We start from the raw sequence: 22,976 nt of genomic DNA, 5'->3' as shown, positions 1-22,976 counted from the left end.
CTTAAGATCTTGTGAAATATCTAAGGTAATAACATCGAACGTTGTTATTCGAGGAAAAGGTGGAGAAGTTGGTGGATATCGGATGCGTTGGTGGAACGTTTTCTCGTTTCTTATCGAAAATTGTTATTAGAGGGAAAGAATCGAGAGCTTGACGGATCCTGGACCCGTCGGAAGAGCGCTTGGTTGGCGCTTCGATCGAGAAGGTTTAAAGCGAGCGTAGGCGGATGCGAGGGTGAGCCGGAGTTCTTACAGGTTTGATTAACTGTAAATTCTCTCGTGATATCTTGGTTGAAACTTGGTTTAAGAGACAGAAGTATCCTATAAAACGATGATTTCCATTCTCTGTTGATATTGTGATTAAAAACAGACGATAATATGAAAAATAATTTGCAAGATAAAATTTAATATTTCCGACTAGAGAAACGTATCTTTTACGTCTAAGTTAAATCGTGCTCGTATTCCCTCCATTTGCTAATAAATTTCGTAATATCGGGATGTAAATCGAGACACAGTTTGTAATTTCTTAACATTTTGTCTTTCCTTGAAGTAATAAATTTTCCAGATCGCAGGAAATTTATTTTGACGACGAGGATTTGTTGTTTTCGAATCGGTGGAAAGCGTTCGACAAAAGTTGAGTGTAACGAGTTCGCCGGATGTTCGGCTATAAAAATCGTCGGATAGAATTTCCGGCATCGCATAGAGTTTGATGCCGCGCAGTTTATTCCTTCGCCCGTTGGCTGGAAATAACTGTACGTCTTACTTTCATCGAGACGTTGCGGTATAATCGAGCCCGGAGGAAAAGGAAAGGAGGAAGGATAAAAATCGAGCCGCGCTGTGAGACTGTCTTACTCGCCCTCCTTTTTCTCTGATTGCGTGGCAACGAGCAAACGACAAAGAGGAAGAAAGTAGAACAGGGAAATAGAGGATTAACGATGGAAGTAGAAGCGCAGAACAGTTGAACATTTTGTAATTCATTGTAAACAGCGTGCGCGGAAACAGAATCTTTCAGGTGAAATTAAAGTAGGGAAATTAAATTATGAATTCATTTTGGGGAAGGAAAAAAAGAAGAAGTGGAAAATAATTCCTATTTCGATGTAAAAATAAAATATTCCAAGCGCAGACCATAATTTATAATTGTAAAATATTAGACGAAAAAAAAATATATATATGTATATAATTAATGTGTATAATTAAATCATATGTAAATAATATAATTAATAATAACAATCGGATTGCAGGTAATGTTTTTGTTTGTATCGGTTAATGTTTGCCGCGTAATCCTCGAAGAACGATAAACAAACAGAAACACAAAAGACCTATTCCAATGACCCCCGCAGGGAAAGAACCTGAAGCTACCTACCCTCTAACCATAAGCCGAAAAGGACCGTCAAAACAGGTGTCCAACGTCATTTCTCACCTTTTCCCCCTATCTTACCCATTCCACCCTCAAAAGACAACAAACCTTCATTCCCAAAGGCTAACTATTTTACAGCACCCAACAAAAGTCATTCTTAAATACAAGCAATTTCGTTCTCCGCCAAATGCAAACTTCACTCTCCAATGGTAGAGACAATCGTTTTGAGTTCTTCCAACGATACGGAAGAAAATTTAGCTGAACAAAAAATCCCACTTCTACCAAAGTTCTTCAGACGATCTTAACTAAAATTAAACTGGACGAAATTAATGCGAAAAATTAGGAAAAACGGGTTTCTCTGGGGCAGCGGAAAGTCGCGCAGCAGCGCGCAGGATAATTGCGTGCGCCGATATACAGTTGGCCTATTACCACCGTGAACAGAGAAAGAAGGAAAGGGAGAGAAAGAGAGGGTGAATGTAATATATACTTTCCTCCAGCAGGCGATTTCAGCCCCCATTGGTCTGTCCTGCTCCGTTCCCGGTCGGCCGCTTCGTTCGCCCTTCGGAGCTGCGTGCGCGGAAGCGCGCGCCCTTCCACGCGGGGTGCGTGCGCGCATATAAATGGAATCCCTTCAAGTAGCCTCGGTGCCCGCGTTGCCATCCACCTCGTGTGCGTGTACCTCCCTCTGTACGCGCTTCTGGATTACCAAGGGGGCGGACGGGGGTGGCTCGGCGAGGGCTGCCTCAACGACGATAGTGCAACCCGATGGCTAGCCACGCTCGTTCCCTTCCCTCTCAATTTTACTCTTAGATTTGGAAGAATTTTGGGAACTTTAGGGTTTGCGGTAATTGGAAGGACACAGTCGGGGTAGGTAATGAATGTAGATGTTATTAGGGAACGTATGAGATTTTGCACAAATAGCTTTTGTTTAATTAGCGGGAATTTTCGGATGAAAATTAGGCAGTTGAAGTTTTCGGGACATGCGAGTAACCGGAGGTATGAAGGTTTTGAGGTGGACGTAGAGATTTTTTGCAATATTTTCGGAAAGTAAAATAAAGCAAATAGTTTCAGTTGGAAGGTAAAGGATGAAGTTGTTTCAACGACATATAAAGCCTCTTTGCGATCGTTTCAGAAATTTAGACGAAAAGATTAAAAGAAGTTAAACGAGGTTTTACTATCTCGTTACATAAAAGCGCTCGGTTTCGAACATAAGTAAATGTTTTCTACGATGTTTCCAAAGACTTCAATAAAAATTCTCAGAACGATGCATTTCCAAAATAGGTTGGCATCTCTGAAAATCAGTAAACAAGCAACTCGACGAGAATGTCTCTCCGGCATCGAACTCTCGAGTTGCGAGAACTCGGCTGGCACATCGCGAGGGATCCGAAGCGTCTTGAGGCCATCGCTAGTTGCAGGCACCGAGGGTAGGAAGCGCGTAGAGCACAAGTGCACGCGGATAGTGGATGTTAGGTGCGTTGCACGAGCGCTTACGTGCCTAGAAATTCACCCCTTTTTTTCTGCTTTCTCTCTCTCCGGCGCAGGTTGGCCAGGCGAGGGTGGCCGAGGGGATGGAAGGGGACCAGCAGGCCTCGAGAGTGAATACGGCATACAGGAGCAGCACGCACAAGTACACGGTTTCGCAGAGAGTGGAACGAAATCTATAGCACGCACTTACGCGGTTGTATATGCGTATACGCGTACGCGTACCGCCGCACCCCGAGGACACTGCCACCGAGGGAGAAAGGGAAGGGGAGAGGGAGAAGCTTTCAATTTTTCCTGCTGCCTTCGCGACCAGCCGGAAGCCGAGATTCTTGCGGAAGAATACGCGCCATCCATGGGCGTAGCCTAGCTCTAGCGCGATACTCCGCGCCGTCGTGTTAAAGGATGTACGAGCTTTCATGCCTCTAGTAATCGTTTCGAAGAATTTTTAATCTATCGCGGAAAATCGCATATTTAGTCCGCCTTCTTCTTTCTACTATTTTCTTTTTGAATACGAAGCGTTGCGACGAATATCGTTTATTGCTTTGCTTAAAAATTGTTTGATTCGACGAGCCGAATTTTAGACGCTATTTGCGTAACGTAGATGAATATCTTCTATATAAATCGAAAGAATTATTCTAAACGAAAGAATTTTTCATTTTGCCTCGCACTAGGTGGAAGTATTTCTTAATTTCGACTATGACTCTCCGATTTTTCGACAATCGCTATTATGATTCGGCGAAACGGACGATAAGCGGGAGGTTCGTGTATCCTGAAAAATACTTGAACCGCGTGTGTCACTCATTGATACTCGATCTAACATACAATTTTTTACGTTTCGCAAATAAATCGTTTATTCTCGAGTGATTTTCTAACACTCTTCGTCAAACCTTCATTTCTGTTCTTCCTCGTGATCGAAATTTTCTTTTACATGAATATAAAATTCGTAATTTTGGAATTAAGAGAAATTTCCCGACCTTGGTAGGACCACGTTGCGGAAATCGAAGGAACGGAACCGTGGCACCGCGGAGGGTTGAAAAGTCGAACGATCGTAAAAAAGCCGCGTAGAACGAAGGGTGTGCGTGGCCTCGCAGCGAGAAAATTCCGCGCATCCTGCGCGTGTCTGACCTCCTGGCAGTTATTTCCCCGCCCCCTGCCACTCAAGCGCCATTTCCACCCCCGACATCTCCCGCCGCCCCTGTCCTTCTCCTTTTAGTCCTTTTTATCGCGGTCGACGCGAGTCGAGATACTTTTATTTCATGGCTGCGAGGTCGCATCCGCGTTTCACAACGATCCACGCGGCTTAACCTATATCGCCCTCTGTCCTTGATAAACTGTTACGATCGGCCGTGAATCGCTTTCCGCGTGATATTCGCTAGTCCAACGACGTTTATCGCGTGTAAATTGGAAGTTTGGATCGGATTTCGCTACGTCTCTATCGAAGCAGAAGCGAGAGATTCGTCGTTCCTCGATCGACCACGAACCTGATTATTTTCATAGAAAAGGATCATGGCAAATTTAACCATAGAAATATTCTTTTTTCTCTTACCGATTTTTTCTAAATATCTGCGAGAATGCCGTATTATGTGTAAATGTCGAGAATGTTGACCTTGAAGTAGCAACGCGTGCTGCACTTTAAGACCAGTTTCCAGGAGTTTGTTTCAAGCGACGATCGATGGCCCACGAACTGATGAATAAGTCAAGTGATTTTGTCGTACGAGATATAGCAGAGACTGCATTAATTATCGATGATAGCGATACAAAGCGAAGGCGAATTAACAGCGCGTAACAGGTACGATTTCGCGAAGTTTGTACTTCAGGCGCTTTGAGTAACAATTTGAATTTCGAGACAAGTAGCGACACCTGTCGACGAATCAAAGCATTATCCCGTTTCATTATAACGTAGAAACGTTTTTTTTATTCTCCCACTGTTTTTATATGTTTTAATTAATTCTTAAGATTTATTCCCCCTTATTATAAAATCGCGATGAGTATCGATTAATTTATGTATACACGTGTTCATCTATATTACCAACTACAGAAAAATTCGCAAAAGATATCTCGTGAAGATCTATAAATATCCGAACTACTTAAGTGCTACTAAATTACTCGTATTAACATTATCTGAAGTGAAACGACTGAAATAAAATTAAAAATGTAGAAAATATAAAGGTCGTGTAACTAATTAATACGTAGAATTAATAATTTAAATTCATTTTCCTTTTTATGTAAACTGAAGCTCCTTCGATCTCCTTTAAGAATTTTCCTTCGGAAACCTTGATTATTCAATTATTTATACACGTACGAATCCATAAATCACGCACTTCGAGAAGTTCTTTCTTCATTTTTTCATCCATTGGCTATCATGGCGGTCCAATATTCTTCTGCTTTTTAATACCAAAGTATGACAAAATAATTTGTCCCAAAAATTCATCACGAAGACTTTCGTAATACTGCATTTTTTGCTGACAAGGATATACAATTTGAGTTTGTCCACAAGTGAAATTTCTTCAGACTTCGTGGTTCATTCGTGTTTTCAATAGTTTGCTATAATTTCACAGGCGCAGCCATGGGGGAACCAGAAAACGTCGGTGTACAACTGGTTTCCGCTTCCTTCCAATGCCACCAATCGCTTTTGGACATACTGTTGCTGACATCTACTGGTGTATCCCGCAGGAACGGAACAGATACCGTTGCAAACATCCATCCTAAGGAAAATCAAAATATAATTTGAATTATCTTAGAATTTTATTGAATCGCAGAGAAATATACCATTGTCTGTCTTTCAATTCCAATTTAAATTTTCATATCTCAACAGGCATTTAAATTTTCGGATTCGAAACGTATCTAACAAAGTTATAAATAAATCTACTCACGTGCATTTCTCACTCTTCACTACCTGCGAATATTTCCGGTCGTTCTCTTGAAGATTCACCACGTACATCCAGTTCCCTTGGTTGTTCAGAGCCGCTCTCGGAGTGATATATTGTGTCTCCGTTGGGCAAAGTGGAATTGCATCGAGATTCGACTGCCTCTTGTTACGCGTCTTACTCAATTTGCTGTATTTCAATAACGGATTTTCGTAGGACGTACGTGGTGCAATTTTACTGCTTCTAGCGTATCTGAATAAATATAAATATAAACATATATACGCAATTATAACAAAATTTACAAAAATTATACCAGTTCAAATTTATACCAAAATTTACAGCACTACAATTTGACCAATATCGTTACAATCGAAAAATTCATTATTAAACATGATCACCTGTTTGACCACCACGCTTGACCCTGTCCAAAGTTCAAAGTCTGTGGCTGAGCGTAAAAAGAACGATCCGGCGTGACTCTTTGCTCTGTAGGATGAAACTTGGCGGGCGCCTGTTCCTCGCGTAAAAACGGATTCCCTTGGGCCGGTGTCGTGTACCTGTAGCTATAAACAAGAGCACGAGTTACTCGTCCAACGGAAAACGGACAATTTAGTTGACAATTTGGTAGGCGCAAAATTAGCATCGAAATTACCCATTCTGCTGAGTGTCGTTCGTCGGGGTCCCGTAAATGAGCGGCGGCTGCCCTCGAACGGGATACTGAGGCGGCGGCAAGAATGGTAACGAGTGAAACTGACCCTCCCCGTGCGCCTGATAATCATATCCCTCGGAGTAATCCGGCACCGACCTTGAACAGAAGCACTCTGTCCTTGATCCATTCCTCGTTTAATATAGTTTAGGAACGATGCTGATATTTACATTAATTTTATTACATTATTTTTATTATTATTACATTATTATTATTATTACATTAATTAATAATAATTGATTATTATTACATTAATTTTATATTATATTATGTATATATGTATTATTATTAGCATTTTAATTATTACTCTTTAACTTACGTTTTAACTTGAACTTATCTCATTACGACTTTCTTATTGATTTTCTTTCGTCTCAATAGATACATTATAAAATTGCGTTCTAAATTTTTTATGGACGATTTATGCTATTACAGCATCTTTTTCTTGACACGAAAAACCTAGGATAACCTGCATTCTTTTTTGAAGGATAACGCAATGTACGTTGTTAGAAAAAGCTTGGGTAATTTCTGATCTATAAGTGGATATAATGAATACAGAGGTATATACCTGTAATCACCGAAGTCCTCTTTGGACTCGTCCTTTAATACAGAACTGAAGTCGAAGCTGCATTTGTCCACAAGAAATTTAATTAACTGTCTGCAATAGAAATCAAAGAAAGACAAAGTATTAATAAAAAAGAGAGAATGTAAAAGCGTAGGTTTTCAATTGCATCCTCGAAATGATCTTTGACCCGTGTCGCGCTACTAAGTGTCGCGTATGATTTCTTGACCTAACTTTTAATAGAATCGTTTCAGAAATGAATAAAAAATTGGTTATCTATCTCATGGATTATTCATGAATTCGCGGAAGCCGGGTTCCACGACCTGTGGTCGTTCTTCCTATATCTCGCAACTGTTTTCGAGCGAAATTAGAAAATTGGATAATTATATTCCTTCATATCTTCCTCTACCATAGTATTCTCATTCTTCTTTAAAAAAAAAAAAAAAAAAAGGTGTAAAATTTTAATTTCTATTTTTCAAAGAGAAACTTCAGAAAAAGATTACATACATTAACGTCTCTCTCGAAACTTTCAAAAGCCTGTAAAAGACAAAAAAAAAAAAGAGAAAGAAAAGAACGAAAGAAAACGATAAACATAATTCGATGTTTCACGGTTCTTAAAATAAGTTGCTCTTCGTCGGTAAATTTTAAAGCATTCAATTGCAGAGAAGAAACAGGAGGAAAGGAAAGATTTCGATGTATACTTAAATCATTATCACGTCACGAGATAAGTAAAATATAAACGAATTGAAAAAGTCCAGCGACCCATAATGCCGCGCGAAGTGTTCATACAAACACGCGCATGAATTTCGTGCGTGGTCGAAGGCCCGCGAATCTTGGAACTTTCTCTACCGGTGAAAGACACCGGCTAGAAGATATGTCCCGATGTTTAATTCATGGTCCACGCCTAAAAGCTGTTTTCTCGCGGGCTGCATCTCGATCAGTGTCGTGGTGCTTCCACGAGCCCGGCCAACTTTCGAACGTGTGTGATTCGTCAATGGACGACGGAAATCGGGAGAGACAGGGATTGACCTCGAATCCCAACACAACGTTCTAACTTACAATCTCGATACCGTCGTTGTATTTGACCAACGTAGTTTCCAACGTTTCTTCCATGTCGTTCATCCGTATTCTTCGAATTGTCGTTTGACAGGGGAGATGGTAAAAAAATGTTACGATTTTTTGTTTTTTTATATTCATAGCTTTTTATTTTTGTCTTTTGTATTATGTTTTCTTTTATATCTTCTATACATATTATATTTTCGATACTGTATTCTCCTCGATCATATTGCATCGAGTAACAAAGTCGTTCGTCTTTCACAATGTTGTAAAAATTGTTTAGAAAATTTAAAGATGCGTATGTATATCTAAATTTTTTTTTTCTTATAAAAGATACGAGGAAACTTTTTTTATTAGCGTGTCGTTGCAGCAGGTAGGAGAGAAGTTCTTGAGTCGATAGACGTCTTGTGGGGAAAAACTGAATCGGATGAAAATCCGCGAGAATTGGCGGGAAATAGCGGACAATGCGAGGTATTAACATTTCCTGTTATGCAGGCCGCATTACCACGCGTCTGCACACAATTGCAGCGGCATGCCGCCGTCGCGCCGCGCAGTCGAGAACTCGTTCATCAACGATAAACACCAGCAATCATCGTTTCCTTAAATCTTCCGTAATCTCTAGTGAGCGCACGTAAATACCAATTTGCTGTAATTGATCGCGTTCATTTATCCAGATTTATGAGACAGTGTATCGTGCTTGTATTGACACGATCGCGTTATCTAGAAGCGGTATCGATCAAAGATGATGAATGAAACGACGAAGACGAAAAATTGTATAGCAATTACGATATCAATGACAAGAGACAGAAAAACCTTTTTAACATTCGTGTAACACATACATTGAAGTGGTTTAAGAAACACGCGACTTTCTAATTTAACAATTACCTAATATCTATAGAAATTCTGTAAATTACACAATGTAGTTTCAATAGAAAGTATTCAAAGTAACCGCTGTTCCTTGAATACGTATTTTGCATGTGTGCTGAAACAAGTCTGAAGCGTATAGGATTCCTTTCACGTCGTAACAAGCATCTTCGTTTTGTTCAAGCTGGTCAACACTTGTCAATACGATCAACACGCATTTTCGTTATTCTATGACACTTATTTGACATTTCTGTCTTCATAGGAAAAATAAATTCTCTGATGGTTCATCGTCGATCGATATTCTCAGTGTACGATAGATTAATTTCTGAAAGTACAGAACAGAAGCACGAGCACGGAAATGGAAGCATCGTGACGAACATAGTATCCACAGCACTGTATGGAAATCCATAGCGATGACTAGCAACGATCGTTCTCGTCGATAAATCTGTTACGTTCCACGGACAACCTCACAACGCATAGGTGGAACTTCGAATCGCTCCTAGTATCAATTCGATCCGTAACGGTTCCGATAATTATCTAGCAGGGCATGACCGCGTCAAGGCCACGGTCACGCTACGCTGATCGAGAAATAAAACGTATGGGAAAGACGTCGGTTTTTACGTAATCGTTTGTCGCTTTCGAATCGATCTGGCTCCGGCGCAAAAAAGAGGAAAGATCGTGAAAATGATACGAACGAATGAATTGTATATAATACGATGCTGCTTTCTGTTGTTCTACCTGTTTAGTTACTTTTCTAGTTAGCTTTTGCAATCTCGTTCATCCTCGTTTACCAATGACGTTTTTATCCGCTAACGAGCAATTTAAAAGCAGAAATAATCGAAAGAAACGATATGAACGATGGAAAATAGAAGGATACCGGTAGTTGACACATTTAATGAAGATACAAGATATAAAATAATCCTATCGATTATTGTAGTAAGTCTTCTGTACTTCTTTAGCGAAGCTCTTCTTCGTCACACTTCCTGTATCGACTAAACTGTTTACGATGGAACACGAGCAGAATAGAAGTCAGATGACGCAAGAACGCGACGATCTCCAGGATATCGTCGGGGTAATTTTAAGCAAGTTCACTATCCTGGAACTTTCCCTTCCTCAAATTCGTCTCGCCACGCACGATCAGCTGATTCGTATGCGGGAACGGTAACGCCCGACACGCCGGGAATATTAATAACGAGACGGTGAACCATATTTTTACAAATTCCGCAGACGCGAGACTTTTGGAAATTCGAGGAAACAGCTCAATCCACCCACGAAATTCTTTCTTTCGGCACTCGATACTGTCTTACATGATTTCAAAGTCTAACAATTTCATGTACATTTGCGGAAAAAACTAGCTGTCCTAGAAATCCGTTTCGCGTATCACAGCGTCCTTCCTTATTTTATTCGCCGTTATTTTTCCAATTATTTGTATCCTCAAAAAAAAAAAAAAAAAAAGAGGAAAAAAAGAAAGGAAAAGACTAAGATCGTAAAAAAGAACTAGAAAAACATAATTAGATAACTAAGATTTGAAAGACACACAAGTTTCTTATCGAGTTTCTTATCAAACAGTCGTCAAGTATATCAAGTCATCTAATTTTTGCAGTTACTTTGATTCATACTGAGACTCTTCATTTTACATCTCACAAGGACTTGCTGCAAACTCAAGGAATCGGACGAGCTTCTTAGCGAGTCTCGCTCCTCGTGCGTCACGAATGATCCAATTTTTTCGATCGTTCCGCGCGATTAATTGACCGAGGATAAACGACAAATGACCAATACCTTGGAATGATAATGTGCAATACTCGCGCAACTGTTAAGAGGCAGCATTATCATGCAAATACGATTATAGGCCTGACATCATAGATCTGCCATGCGGTATATCACGAACATAGTGTACGCGTAAGTAGCACACTACAACGACAGCTTTTTTCGCGAGTCTTGCAAAAACCCATCCGGCATCTGTGTTATGTCATTTGTTCGTCATTTTCGAAATCTATTGCTCACGAGCGAAAGAATGTCTTTATCATCTGAAAGAAGGTTGTCCGATGCATACATTTCAAGAATCGTTTTTAACGCGAAATAATTTTCAGTGGCTGTGTTTCTTTTTCATTTCTTAGAAAACCCTGTTTTAAGATGAATGTCCGTATATCTTGATCATTATCTTTTTAAAAACGTCTCTTTTAAGATGTATGCACATGTGCCTACAGATGATGTAATTTATATTCAATAGGTACATAGTCTTCGACAGAATCTTTTCAAATGATGATCACCGTGATCTCTTAGTCTTTGATAATTATTCAACAACTAACGAAAGAAGATCATGAATGATTATCCTATTCCTTAAATTTACTGTAGTTTGAAAGTAACAGCGAAATAGGTAAGCGTTTAACCTTCGAACGATATAATAAAATGAGAAAGAATTGGAAATAAACGTTTCAGAGAATGATTATCGGTTTATTCTCCAGATTTTCTGCATTTTCAGTGTCGGATGCATACCCATAATTTTTTTTTTTTTTATAGAAAACAAATATTAATAATTGGCTTGAACCATGGCGTTTAACCTTCGAGCGGTACAATAAAATGAGAAAGAATTGAAAATGAACGTTTCAGAGAATGATTATCGGTTTATTCTCCAGATTTTCTGCATTTTCAATATCATAATTCTTTATAGAAAATAAATATTAATAATTGGCTTTATGTATAATGATACTTCAATATGAAACTTATAACACTATATCTGTTAGTTTTCTCAAACTACATTCTTTGCAGGGTTAATATCTAATAAGTATTCAACATTCATCGAAAGCTTCTTAGGATATAAATCACGTTTTCCTGCGTATAGAGAACTCGTATCTAGCAATTGAGACTTCCTCTTTTATTAAACGAAATCGTCTTCTTACCGAGGATAATGATCGAGACTTTCACAGAACGTTTGTCCTGGCTTTGCGCAATTTGGTGTGTGCCCCGGAGGTGCAGGTACAAAAGGTTCGTATTGTGGTCGACCTGGACATCCGTACTCGAGGCAAGGCTCGCCATGAGCGTTCACCAAGGATACCTGAAACCAAATCGAGAATAACGTTCAAAGGGCCTTGATGAGACAATTAAAACAGCGATTAAGTGCAACGAGCTGGAGCGTACGAAACGTTTACCTTCTTTCATCGCAACAAATACACAGCCCGTAATGAATTAGAAGAGCATCTTCATTGTACAATTCAAAGAAATATTTACTCGATATTCCGTATGAACGAATGAAAATGCGTTCGCGAATGTGTTACAAAATACATAAAATCTTAATTTAGATTCTGCTATAGATTTGATTTAGATACGGCGGGAAGAACGATAGCGGTTAAAATATTTGCAATATTATCCATCTAATGAGAATAACGTTTCCACTGATGAAACAAGATCGTCGAGATACTAACGTAACTAGAACGTTATTTGTATAAAATTTCTATAAAGATTATTAGGAGAAATCTTCTACTCGGTTATTGCGGAACCCCGGTGAATCATGCTTCTCTGAAATGGTTCCATTGGCTCGCGGCGCTATATAAGGAATATTAAATCTACGCTCTCCTAGCTTTTATTAAAACTAAAAAAAAAGAAAAAGGAAATATTATTAACGACCTATCTCGTTAGCGTTCGCAATTGTACAGACTTCAAATAATTTATCATGTTTGCGCAAAGAAAAAAAAAGAAAGATCAAGTTCTTATTCACGAGCTTGTTTTCATTGCTGTAGAACCGCAGCCGGAAACTTTAAGGTTATCCGAATTATTTGCTTCAATCAGTGAACGCATTTAAACCTGATGTAATATTCTAGTATTAGGTTGGCAACTAAGTGATTGCGGATTTTGTCATTAGATGGTAATAACAAAATCCGCAATCACTTAGTTGTCAATCCAATAGAACGTTATTTAGGAGCTTTCTTATGCCACTTTCAATTGACTCATCGCATGGCACGGTTGGTGTCACTTTTTATCTATCTCCGAATCACCCTAAAAGTTCATATACCGCGAAGCAACTTTCGTTTCTATGATAATACAATTGGGACACAAATGTCTTATAAAAAGAAGAAAAGCAATTTTTGAATATCGTACATGTGCAACCCTGAGGGAAAAAAGTGGGTTAAGTTATAGGTTATAAATGAAAATGGTACTTACTGTTTGAAACATTATTATCGTAATAAAATCACAGTATCCATACAGTTTCGATAAAGTTAGGATATTGAAATTTTCTCGTAATCAAGAATCATACATTGAAAGTAATTTTAATTTCGATCAACAAAAATGAATCATCCTGTATACTGTGATACTATGATAAGGCGTTTACACAATTATGGCCGTTTTATGATCATTTACACATATACTTAATCGTTCCTTTATTTTCACCGAAGTGTGCATCCGGTATTACAAAAAGCTTGAATTCAACGGCAACTGACGCAATCTTACAAAACGTAGAGAATCTTACGCCAGATATTACGATACACGTCAGGCTTGAGTTTTACATTTCACTCGTAGCTTTCACGGTGTAAGAAACTAACTCGTTCTACGGATCCGAGCTAGCTACGATGTCTGACACAGAGTGGTCACGTGTGCGATCGTAAAATGCGTATTCACTTGTAAAATATTCGATTCGAAATTACTTTCATCTTCGATCGATCGATAAAAACGCGTAACGACGACTTTTGAAATCCGAGATTTTTACATTAGACATTTTTACAGCACAGGGAATTTATTTTTAGTTTTTAAACGTATTAAATTATATACATAAGCTTTCTGTGTTTAGTAAGACCTCTTCAAACGCGTCTCATACGTGATAAGTTTTGTATTGTAGCGAAATGAGGTTTAGGGCGATTCTTTATATCGGAACCGTTTCATTCACCGGCAGGCTAGAAAGTTACTCGTTATCCTTATCGTTTCTAACCACGTTGACTTTAAACCACGTACAGTAAAAGTTCCGCCTCGACCGTGAGACACATGCACACACGCTCGTGTGTTTAGAACTCGATTGTTCTACATCACTGCATCCGCTAAACCGACTGGAATAAACAAGCGAACCATATCGCACAAGTATCCTGTTCGTATTTTTTATTTTGATTATATGTTAATACGAGGCATACTTGATTAACCCCGGCTAAAATCAATAATTACCATATCTGTAATTTAGAATTACCACGGACATAGAAACTTGCGATACTCTAACTCTTTCTAATAACAAAAATAATAAAATCATGTTTCTACTTACGATCGTTAATAAGGAAAAGATCAATTTCATTTTCGAAGATGTTAGAATAGCGATGCTGGCCACCGTAACAGATTCAATTCGAAAACACTTCACCACGTTCAAACAATCGTATCACCACTTTCTTTCCTTTTTCTTTTTTCTCTTTCTTCTTCTTTTTACCGATCTGAACCACACCGCGAGTCCTTTCGCGAGGGCTGATATTCGATCAGAAGTCAAATCACATAATTATGACATTACGCGAGCCTCGCGGAACGGGATTACTACGACACGATAAACGATTATCCGTTCAGTGAAACACGTGCCGGTAACCGCGGATGCGCTTCGCAAGTTAGACGGATCGCGGAAACGCCGATGTGCAATCATCGAGTCATGCGTGGTGCGAGCGTTGACAAGTATCGTTGGCCGCGAAAAAATACGTCTCGCCGCGCGAGTGATTAATCTTCCGAAGAGAACAACTTGTTAAACATGAAATTTACTCAACTGAGCTACAGGACGAACATGAATCACTGAAACGCGATTAAAAGCTTATCGAAGCAAGTGAAATGTTCCTTCGTTCCGTATACGAAAATTTGATATCCTATTTAAGTCACGAGTAACTGCGATACAAGCACCACTGTATGACGATGGTCGAACTGTAGAGGACGAGTGTGACTGTCGATACCTTAGTCACCGCCACTGTCACTCGTATATATGTATTCCGTGGCGTTAGGTCCAGATTCCGTCGGGGTTTGTCCTGTGCGATTTTACGCGCGGCGATCTTACCTAGCAACGTGGGTAACTCGATGTACCGATACCCATACTCGCGCTCGTACCCCTTCCTCTTGCACGCGTGCACGAGTTCCGATCGAGCAACCATGGGTGGGATATAGTTGCACTTTGCTAACTGACCGAGGTTTTGCCTTGCTAACTCGCCCTCCGTATCCCCACCACTTGGAAATATCCCTGCTCACCTAAACTAAAAACCAGTCGTTATATCTTTCTTTTCGATTGTTTCGAGAGTGGACGTTTAATTCTTTTACTTTTATCTTTTTTAACATTGGAAATAGCAGGATAAACAAAATACCGAGCAATTGTTCGTTTTTCATATTTTATTAATTTGCAATTTTAAGATCATTTTTCAGATGTAAAAAAGTTTACTAATTACTTTACTTCAATTCTACGAAACGGTTCTGGTATGGATCTTTCCTTGCTAACTGGGTAGATTCGTTCGCGACTAGCGGCCAATTACCAAAGCACTACCGTACTTTCACTGGTGTCCGTGTTCCCTAGTGTTCCTCGTTCGACCTTACACGTTGACAGAGATCGTGTCGCTAGAACGGGATCAATGAAATTGCGTAAAGAGACGAAGGTCGACTTCTTAATAGTTTTGCTTTTATCTCTCTATTGACGACGTGAGAGTCGAGTCTAGTTTTATACACGATTTCTTTGTATGACGAAGCTAAAGAATAGCTTTAATAACAATGTGTTTTTCGTTTGACATACATTGAATGACTGGATGAAGAAGGATAAAAATTGATTTATGATAAGAAAGTATTTGCTTTAAGGCAATGTCTTTAAAGAGAATATTCTTTACAATTTGATTCTATTGTCGTTTCCATATATACTATACGAAACGTCTTTTTATGTCTTTTTTTGACAATATCATCGTCAGTTATAAGTTAAAGATAACATTCCGAATTTTGTTAAATTTCTGAAATTTGAAAGCGAAGCGCTAATTTTGAAATGAAATATTCTGTCACGCGCGCTTTGTCGAATATGTAACAGTGCCATCTAGATATACCATCAAGAACTTAATATTAATTTGATAATATTTCCACGAGTTTATTCACCTATGGTTGAAATATAGTACTGTAATTGAAATTACTTAAACGATCTTAAAATTAATATTTTAAGAGCATCTCGACATCTTAAAATAATTAAAAAATTCAATCACTATCACCAAAATTCAAAGACCACTATCTCATCTATATTATATACTGCAAAAATCAAAGTTAAAATCTAACGTTTCAAATGCCATGATTAACGCAATGATTAATGGATTTTCGTGGGAGTAATGAATTATGACAAATGAATCTTAATTCGTAGAGCTTGAGTACGTGATGTATGAAAGTAATCTTACCGGAAAAAAGAAGAATAGTTCAAAGTATGGCCACAAGATGCCACGAAAGTGATCCGCATAAAACTCATTTTTGTCTTGTTATCATAAATTGGTATATACGTATATAGTGGACTGTGGAAAGGTGCGAAAGGTGAGAGGGGTAAACATAATTTCAGCAGACCAACCACCTTTTGTACGGGTCAGTTGCTATGTATACGTTTTGCTGTGTGAGTTTGTTCTGTTCGTGTTATTGAATTTAATGTGAAAGGAACTAGAACCTCTCGATACTAAAGATCATATACGCTCCTGTTACGGCATAAGCGGCATAGCGTAATCATAGCCATGGCGATTGCTTCGTCGCGAGTAGACGAACTTGTACAAACTGTTACTCTTCATAATCCTCGAAAATTGCTATTTACGGGCTACGTTCTGCCCTCTGTGATATTACACGCTGTGTGGATTTATAGTTGGATTTTTGTCTATGGAATTGACGAATATTATGATGCGGGTTTAGTGGGTATTGCAGCTATCGGTGTACTACAAATTTTCATATGTTTGTGTTGCCAGTGGTCAGTGCATATACACACTTTCCTTAATTGTAGCTCGGTGAGTTGACAATCGTTTACCGTAAGGAACAATATATGCTAATTAAATAATTCGCACGTGCAAGTTACGTTGTCCAATATGTTTTGTTAACGTGGCAGCCATTCGAACCGGCCTTCTGATCGTACGAATCATATGGCTGATTGGCGGGAAATTTTAAATTATTAAAATGTAGCATTTGTGGTTTTACGAATACGGTCATTTGAAATCTTTTCAGGAAAAAGATCCGTATAAAGCGAAAATAGCAAAAGTAGTGCCTACTCCCAACAATGGAAGTTCAGAGCTTGTTAAACTACATCATTCTGAACAACATGAGCCGTGGTTCATATTTCAAAAAACCAAATACTATTGGAATTCGCATGAAAAAAGTTTCGAAGGCCTTCATTTTCCAATTAATCACTCTATCAAACATTATTGCGAATGGAGAGGATACTTGGATGAGAAAGATATTGCAGCAGCAGAAGAAAAATATGGGAAGAATAAGTAAATATATCTTTTTATATGTACTGTTGGAGAATTACATAAATTGCTTTATTTACTTTTTTCATTACTTTCACATAGGCTGGATATGGTGGTACCAGAATTTAGGGAACTATTTAAAGAAAGAGCAATTGCACCATTCTTTGTTTTTCAATTATTTTGTGTAGCATTATGGTGTTTCGATAAATATTGGTATTATAGTATCTTTACATTAATTATGCTTATTATGTTTGAGTGCACACTTGTGCAACAACAACTCCGAAATATGGCTGAAATTAGGAAAATGGGAAATAAGCCATATACTATAATGGTTAGTAAACATCATAAGTAAATAAAATATGTTCCAAATATTTCCAATAAAATTGCTTTCATCAAAGGTCTACAGGAATAGACGGTGGCATTCCATGTTTACTGACCAACTAGTTCCTGGTGATATTGTATCCATAACAAGATCTCAAAATGATAATCTAGTGCCATGTGATATGTTACTTTTAAGAGGACCTTGTGTTGTTGACGAGAGTATGTTAACAGGTAAGTCATTAGGAAGAATCACTCTTAACACTGTTTGAGTCTTTTGAGTAGAAGCTGTGTCCATAAGGAATTTCTTTTTTAAAAAGGCTGTGAAAGCCTCGACTTTCTCCTTAGGAAGAATATTAATTTATGGTTAGTGTATTATATATTTTACATTCGTCCATTATGAATAAATAGGGGAATCAGTTCCTCAAATGAAAGAGCCCATAGAAGAAATTGATGGAAATAGACAGCTGGATATAGAAACTGATAAGCTTCACATACTTTTTGGGGGCACGAAAGTTGTACAACATACTCCACCAAGTAAAAGTGTATCTGGCCTTAAAGGTATCTAAACAGTAAATAATAAATTACTATATTTTAATATCATGTATATTTTGTATTTATACATGTATATTAAAAATTTTAGCTACTGATAATGGCTGTGTGGCCTATGTTTTACGTACTGGTTTTTCAACGTCGCAAGGAAAACTTTTGAGGACAATATTATTTGGAGTCAAATGTGTTACTGCTAACAACTTGGAAACGTTTGGTTTTATCCTATTTTTGCTAGTTTTTGCGATTGCTGCAGCATCATATGTCTGGATTAAAGGTATATAACATATTAAAAAGAATAAATTTAATTAAATAATTTCTATACTAATAATTTATTAATTACAGGAAGTGAAGATCCTACAAGAAATAGATACAAATTGTTCTTGGAATGTACACTTATTCTTACATCAGTTGTTCCTCCAGAATTGCCTATTGAGTTATCATTAGCCGTTAATACTTCATTATTGGCCTTATCAAAACTAGGTATTTATAAAGTGAAGATGAATGAAGATGATATTCAGTTCTATATTTTTTAATACAATAATATATAATTTCTGTATAGGTGTATTTTGTACTGAACCTTTTAGAATTCCATTTGCTGGAAAGGTTCAAATATGTTGCTTTGATAAAACTGGTACTCTAACTAGTGATAATTTAGTCGTCGAAGGTATAGCGGGGATTGAGTAAGAATCAAATAAGTTTCAAAATATTTTCAAATGTAAATACTTATATTAAGATATTGTTCATTATTTTAGAGGAAAACCAGATGTTATGCAGCTTTCTGATGCACCTATAGAAAGTATTCAAGTACTCGCAACGTGCCATTCTCTTGTACAATTAGACGACGGAATTGTTGGAGATCCCCTTGAGAAAGCTACGCTGAAAGCTATTAAATGGAATCTTACAAAAAGTATACTTCTATTTATTGATATTCTTGTTCTTATTATATTTTATTTTTTCTTTTTTGACGATGTTGTAACAATTTCAATTTATTTAAGCTGATTCTATGATACCAAGAAAAGGACAATCGCCTGTCTTAAAAATCGTACAAAGACATCACTTTTCTTCCGCGTTAAAGCGAATGTCAGTCGTAGCAGGATACACAATGCCAGGATCATCAGAAATCAATTACATGACCACTGTGAAAGGTGCTCCTGAAATTATTAAGGACATGGTGTGTGGTAAATCGCAAGTAATTTCTTTTCCTCTCACAATGTGTTGTAAATATTTTAATTTTTTCTTCCAGTTGTTATCTATACCAGATAATTATGAATCAACGTATTTGTCACTTTCGCGTCGCGGAGCAAGAGTATTAGCTTTAGGATATCGAAAACTTCCTGGACCTCTATCTTCGCAAGATTTAAGGGAATTAACACGAGAAGACTTAGAAAAGAATCTCATTTTTGCTGGATTTGTAATCATAAGTTGTCCACTTAAACCTGATTCTAAAGCTGTTATTAAGGAAATCGTGAATGCTTCACATTCGGTAGCTCTTTCAACAATTTAATTTTATTTCTAATTATTCCATTTATAAATTATGCAAATTCACGTCGCTTTTACAGGTTGTTATGATTACTGGTGATAATCCTTTAACAGCATGTCACGTTAGTCGCGAATTACATTTTACAAAGAAACCAGTTACGCTTATATTAACTGCAGCTGATGGAAAGTGGATATGGGAAAGCGTCGATAGAAAAATAAACTTACCTTTGGAAATGAAGAATATTTCTCGGAATAATGAAATTTGGCGAGAATACACTCTTTGTGTAACGGGAGAAGTAAGTTATAAAAAGATATAAAATACATACTCATACTATAAAATACAATGTACATTAGATTTATAAGATACAATTTTTAGGGTTTAACATATTTAAAAGATAACGAACGAGATCTACTTCGTAAATTGTTACCACACATCGTAATTTTTGCAAGATGTGAACCAAAACAAAAAGAATTTATAATTGTCTCGTTGCAAAATTTAGGATACACAACGTTGATGTGCGGAGACGGCACTAATGATGTTGGTGCTTTAAAACATGCTCAAGTGGGTTAGTAAAAGCTTATTAAATTTATATATAAAATAAATCATACATATTAATTACTTAATTTATTCAGGTGTCGCCATTTTATCAAGCCAACCTGAAAGAGTATCTGCCGAAAAGCAAGATAATGTAAAGAACGAACATACTGTCTCAAATTCAGCAGTAACAAATGGTCCAAGAAACAATCCGAGAGTTTCTGCTAATACCAAGGCGAGAATACAAAAGATATTAAAAGAACTCGAAGAACAATCTGTTATAGTTAAGTTAGGAGATGCTTCAATTGCCGCACCTTTTACAAGCAAAATGTCATCAATTCAATGCAGTAGGTTCTGTTGTATATGATTTATAACAGTTCAAAGATATGATAATATATTAATGTTATGTTAATATTTGTTTTATTATAGTATGCCATGTTATTAAGCAAGGTCGATGCACCCTGGTTACCACCTTGCAGATGTTCAAAATTTTAGCACTTAATGCATTAGGGCTTGCATACAGCCAATCTGTTCTTTATTTAGGTGGAATAAAATTCAGTGATGCACAAGCTACCTTACAAGGTGTTTTATTGGCCACTTGCTTTTTATTCATATCAAGATCAAAGCCATTAAAAACATTGTCTAAACAGAGGCCTCTTCCGAACATTTTTAACTTATACACGATTGCTACCGTACTCCTTCAATTTGCAGTACATTTTATCTCTCTTGTCTATTTGGTTAAGGAAGCTACTTTATTATCTCCAAAGTAAGTAAAACGATTAAAAGATTATGTGTACAATGATACTTGAATTAATATTAATTTTGTTCCAATTTAACCAGGAGTGAAAAATTAGCAGCAATACTAGCTCCAAGTAATTCATCTAATGGAAGTACGGCTTTGAATATGAACTTGACTGACGAAGAAGAATTGTTTGAACCCAATCTATTAAACAGTACAGTTTATATTATTGCCATGGCGATTCAAATTTCTACTTTTGCAATTAATTATCGGGTAAAGTGCTTTGATAAATAAAATATTTATTAATGAAGACTTTATGTATTTTATTTTAATTTAACATAATTTTATGATACAGGGTCATCCATACATGGAGAGTTTGTTACAAAATAAATCTTTACTATACAGCCTTATAGGCAATGCTACTGTTATATTGGGATTAGCATGTGGATTTTTACCCGATTTGGCAGCACAATTTGAAATAGTGGATTTCCCAAGTGATGTAAGTTTATGCAAGGAAAATGTAATATTTTTCATATTTGTATAAATATTAATTTTTTAAACATTTTCTGCTTCTAGTTTCGAAGTCTTTTAGTTCAAGTTTTAATAGCTGACTTTGTCCTTGCATATATAGTTGATAGAGCCTGTTTATGGCTTTTTGGAGAAGGAAGACATCAAAAACTGTGATTAGTACACAATTTCTATACTCAACTTTTAACTCCAAAAGTGCGAAAAATTGAATATACAACTTTGTTTTCTTGTTTCACAACAAACGAATGTTATCTTGGTTTATTAATATCTTTCTACTTCATGAATTATATTACGATTCATACGTGGAATATAATGCTTTTAAAAATCTGACCAATAATAATTGAGAAGTTATTACTTAAAAACACTCATATTGTTTAAGAATTTGTGAATAATTCTTTGTGGAACAAGAAAAATCAACGTATATATACTTATGTGTGTATATAAGTATGTGGTATGTATGTTTTAATGAATGTAATTATTGCTATACAATGTGAAATAGTAAAAAGAGCATGCAATGTGAGTGTGTACAAATGATAAGTAAATAATACATAATGTCATAAGTATTACATATATCATTGTTTAAAAGCAATGTAAGTGTACCTTGAGAACCTGATTTATGGAAATTTATAAAAGAGATTCCTGTATTGTACCACAAACTTATAAAAAACTGACTTTGAATAGTGTGTAAAAAAAAATAATTGCATACTAGTAGAAGTTTGAAATTGATGGTGGAATTTCACACATACAATGATATGACTGATTATATGCTGGATTATGTCAGCAAAAACTGTTATGTTGTAATTTTACAATTTTGTACAATTAACATGTCTGTTTTAAAATAATTATTTTCACTAACATCGTAAGATATGCACATGGTTCATCAATGTTTAAGCTAACTCAGCAGTAAATGTTGTCAGCAGTTATACTTAAATTTCAGGGTTTGTATCTTTTCTTTACTTTTATACTATTTTCATGTATAATAGAATCAAATTTAGAGGAGCTACTAGTAGGAAGAATAGATTTTTAATTCCAACATTCCAATTTTTTTTCTATCATATATTTAGGAGGATAAGTAGAATATAAATAAATGGAATTGTATATGGTTTTGTCTACTAAAAATATTTGTGTCCCTCTTTGGTTGACAAATAATGTGTACACACTGAAATATTGGGTGTGGTTAATGAATGTGTATACCTTGGTTAATAATAATATCCTTACAACAATCAAATGCAACAGAATAAACTTTACGTTATAGAAAATATTCAAAATTCAACAGTATGTGGTTTTTGCGAAAAAACGGTATGCGAATTTTTAAAGCTTTATATCAAAAATCCTGCAAGCTGATTGTACATTGTTGCCTTGTAATTATCTATAATGAGAATGGTAAAATACAGCCAGTATAAAAATTATTTGTAAAGTACTAAACTTTAACAAAATTATTGCAGAACATCGTTTAGTAACAAAATTTTAACAAATAAAAATTTATGCATATTCTTCCAAGTTTCCAGAATAATTTTAAAAGAAAAAGAAATGCGATA

General features: G+C 36.6%; 2 protein-coding genes across 3 annotated transcripts; one reads left to right on the top strand and one right to left on the bottom strand.

Annotated features, from left to right (window-relative positions):
• Positions 1 to 5,081: 5,081 nt before the first annotated feature.
• Positions 5,082 to 14,883, bottom strand: LOC117232113 (protein spaetzle 5). Of its 2 annotated transcripts, none has more exons than XM_033491278.1 (7): positions 14,128 to 14,883; positions 11,786 to 11,940; positions 6,972 to 7,061; positions 6,353 to 6,505; positions 6,102 to 6,263; positions 5,710 to 5,955; positions 5,082 to 5,541 (listed from the first exon to the last, which is right to left on the bottom strand). In XM_033491278.1, the coding sequence occupies exons 1-7, from the start codon at positions 14,155 to 14,157 to the stop codon at positions 5,370 to 5,372; spliced, it is 1,008 nt and encodes a 335-aa protein (XP_033347169.1). In that variant the 5' UTR covers positions 14,158 to 14,883; the 3' UTR covers positions 5,082 to 5,369. The 2 variants fall into 2 exon arrangements, with proteins under 2 accessions (XP_033347169.1, XP_033347170.1); XM_033491279.1 differs by lacking the exon at positions 14,128 to 14,883 and adding an exon at positions 13,044 to 13,578.
• Positions 14,884 to 16,567: 1,684 nt separating this feature from the next.
• Positions 16,568 to 22,711, top strand: LOC117232111 (manganese-transporting ATPase 13A1). Its single transcript, XM_033491276.1, has 18 exons — positions 16,568 to 16,831; positions 17,046 to 17,311; positions 17,390 to 17,618; positions 17,686 to 17,839; positions 18,017 to 18,166; positions 18,249 to 18,431; positions 18,500 to 18,637; positions 18,717 to 18,837; positions 18,910 to 19,064; positions 19,153 to 19,328; positions 19,401 to 19,640; positions 19,717 to 19,932; positions 20,013 to 20,202; positions 20,270 to 20,518; positions 20,601 to 20,937; positions 21,012 to 21,183; positions 21,266 to 21,409; positions 21,487 to 22,711. Exons 1-18 carry the CDS (start codon positions 16,568 to 16,570, stop codon positions 21,592 to 21,594), a joined length of 3,492 nt encoding a protein of 1,163 aa, XP_033347167.1. The 3' UTR covers positions 21,595 to 22,711.
• The last annotated feature ends 265 nt before the right edge of the window (positions 22,712 to 22,976 follow it).

This window comes from Bombus vosnesenskii, unplaced genomic scaffold (genome assembly GCF_011952255.1).
Source record: "Bombus vosnesenskii isolate JDL3184/JDL3185 unplaced genomic scaffold, Bvos_JDL3184-5_v1.1 scf7180000013285, whole genome shotgun sequence".
Taxonomy (NCBI): Eukaryota; Metazoa; Arthropoda; class Insecta; order Hymenoptera; family Apidae; genus Bombus; species Bombus vosnesenskii.
The sequence above is the reverse complement of the archived record's forward strand: the minus strand, read 5'-3'. Positions and strand labels throughout refer to the sequence as shown.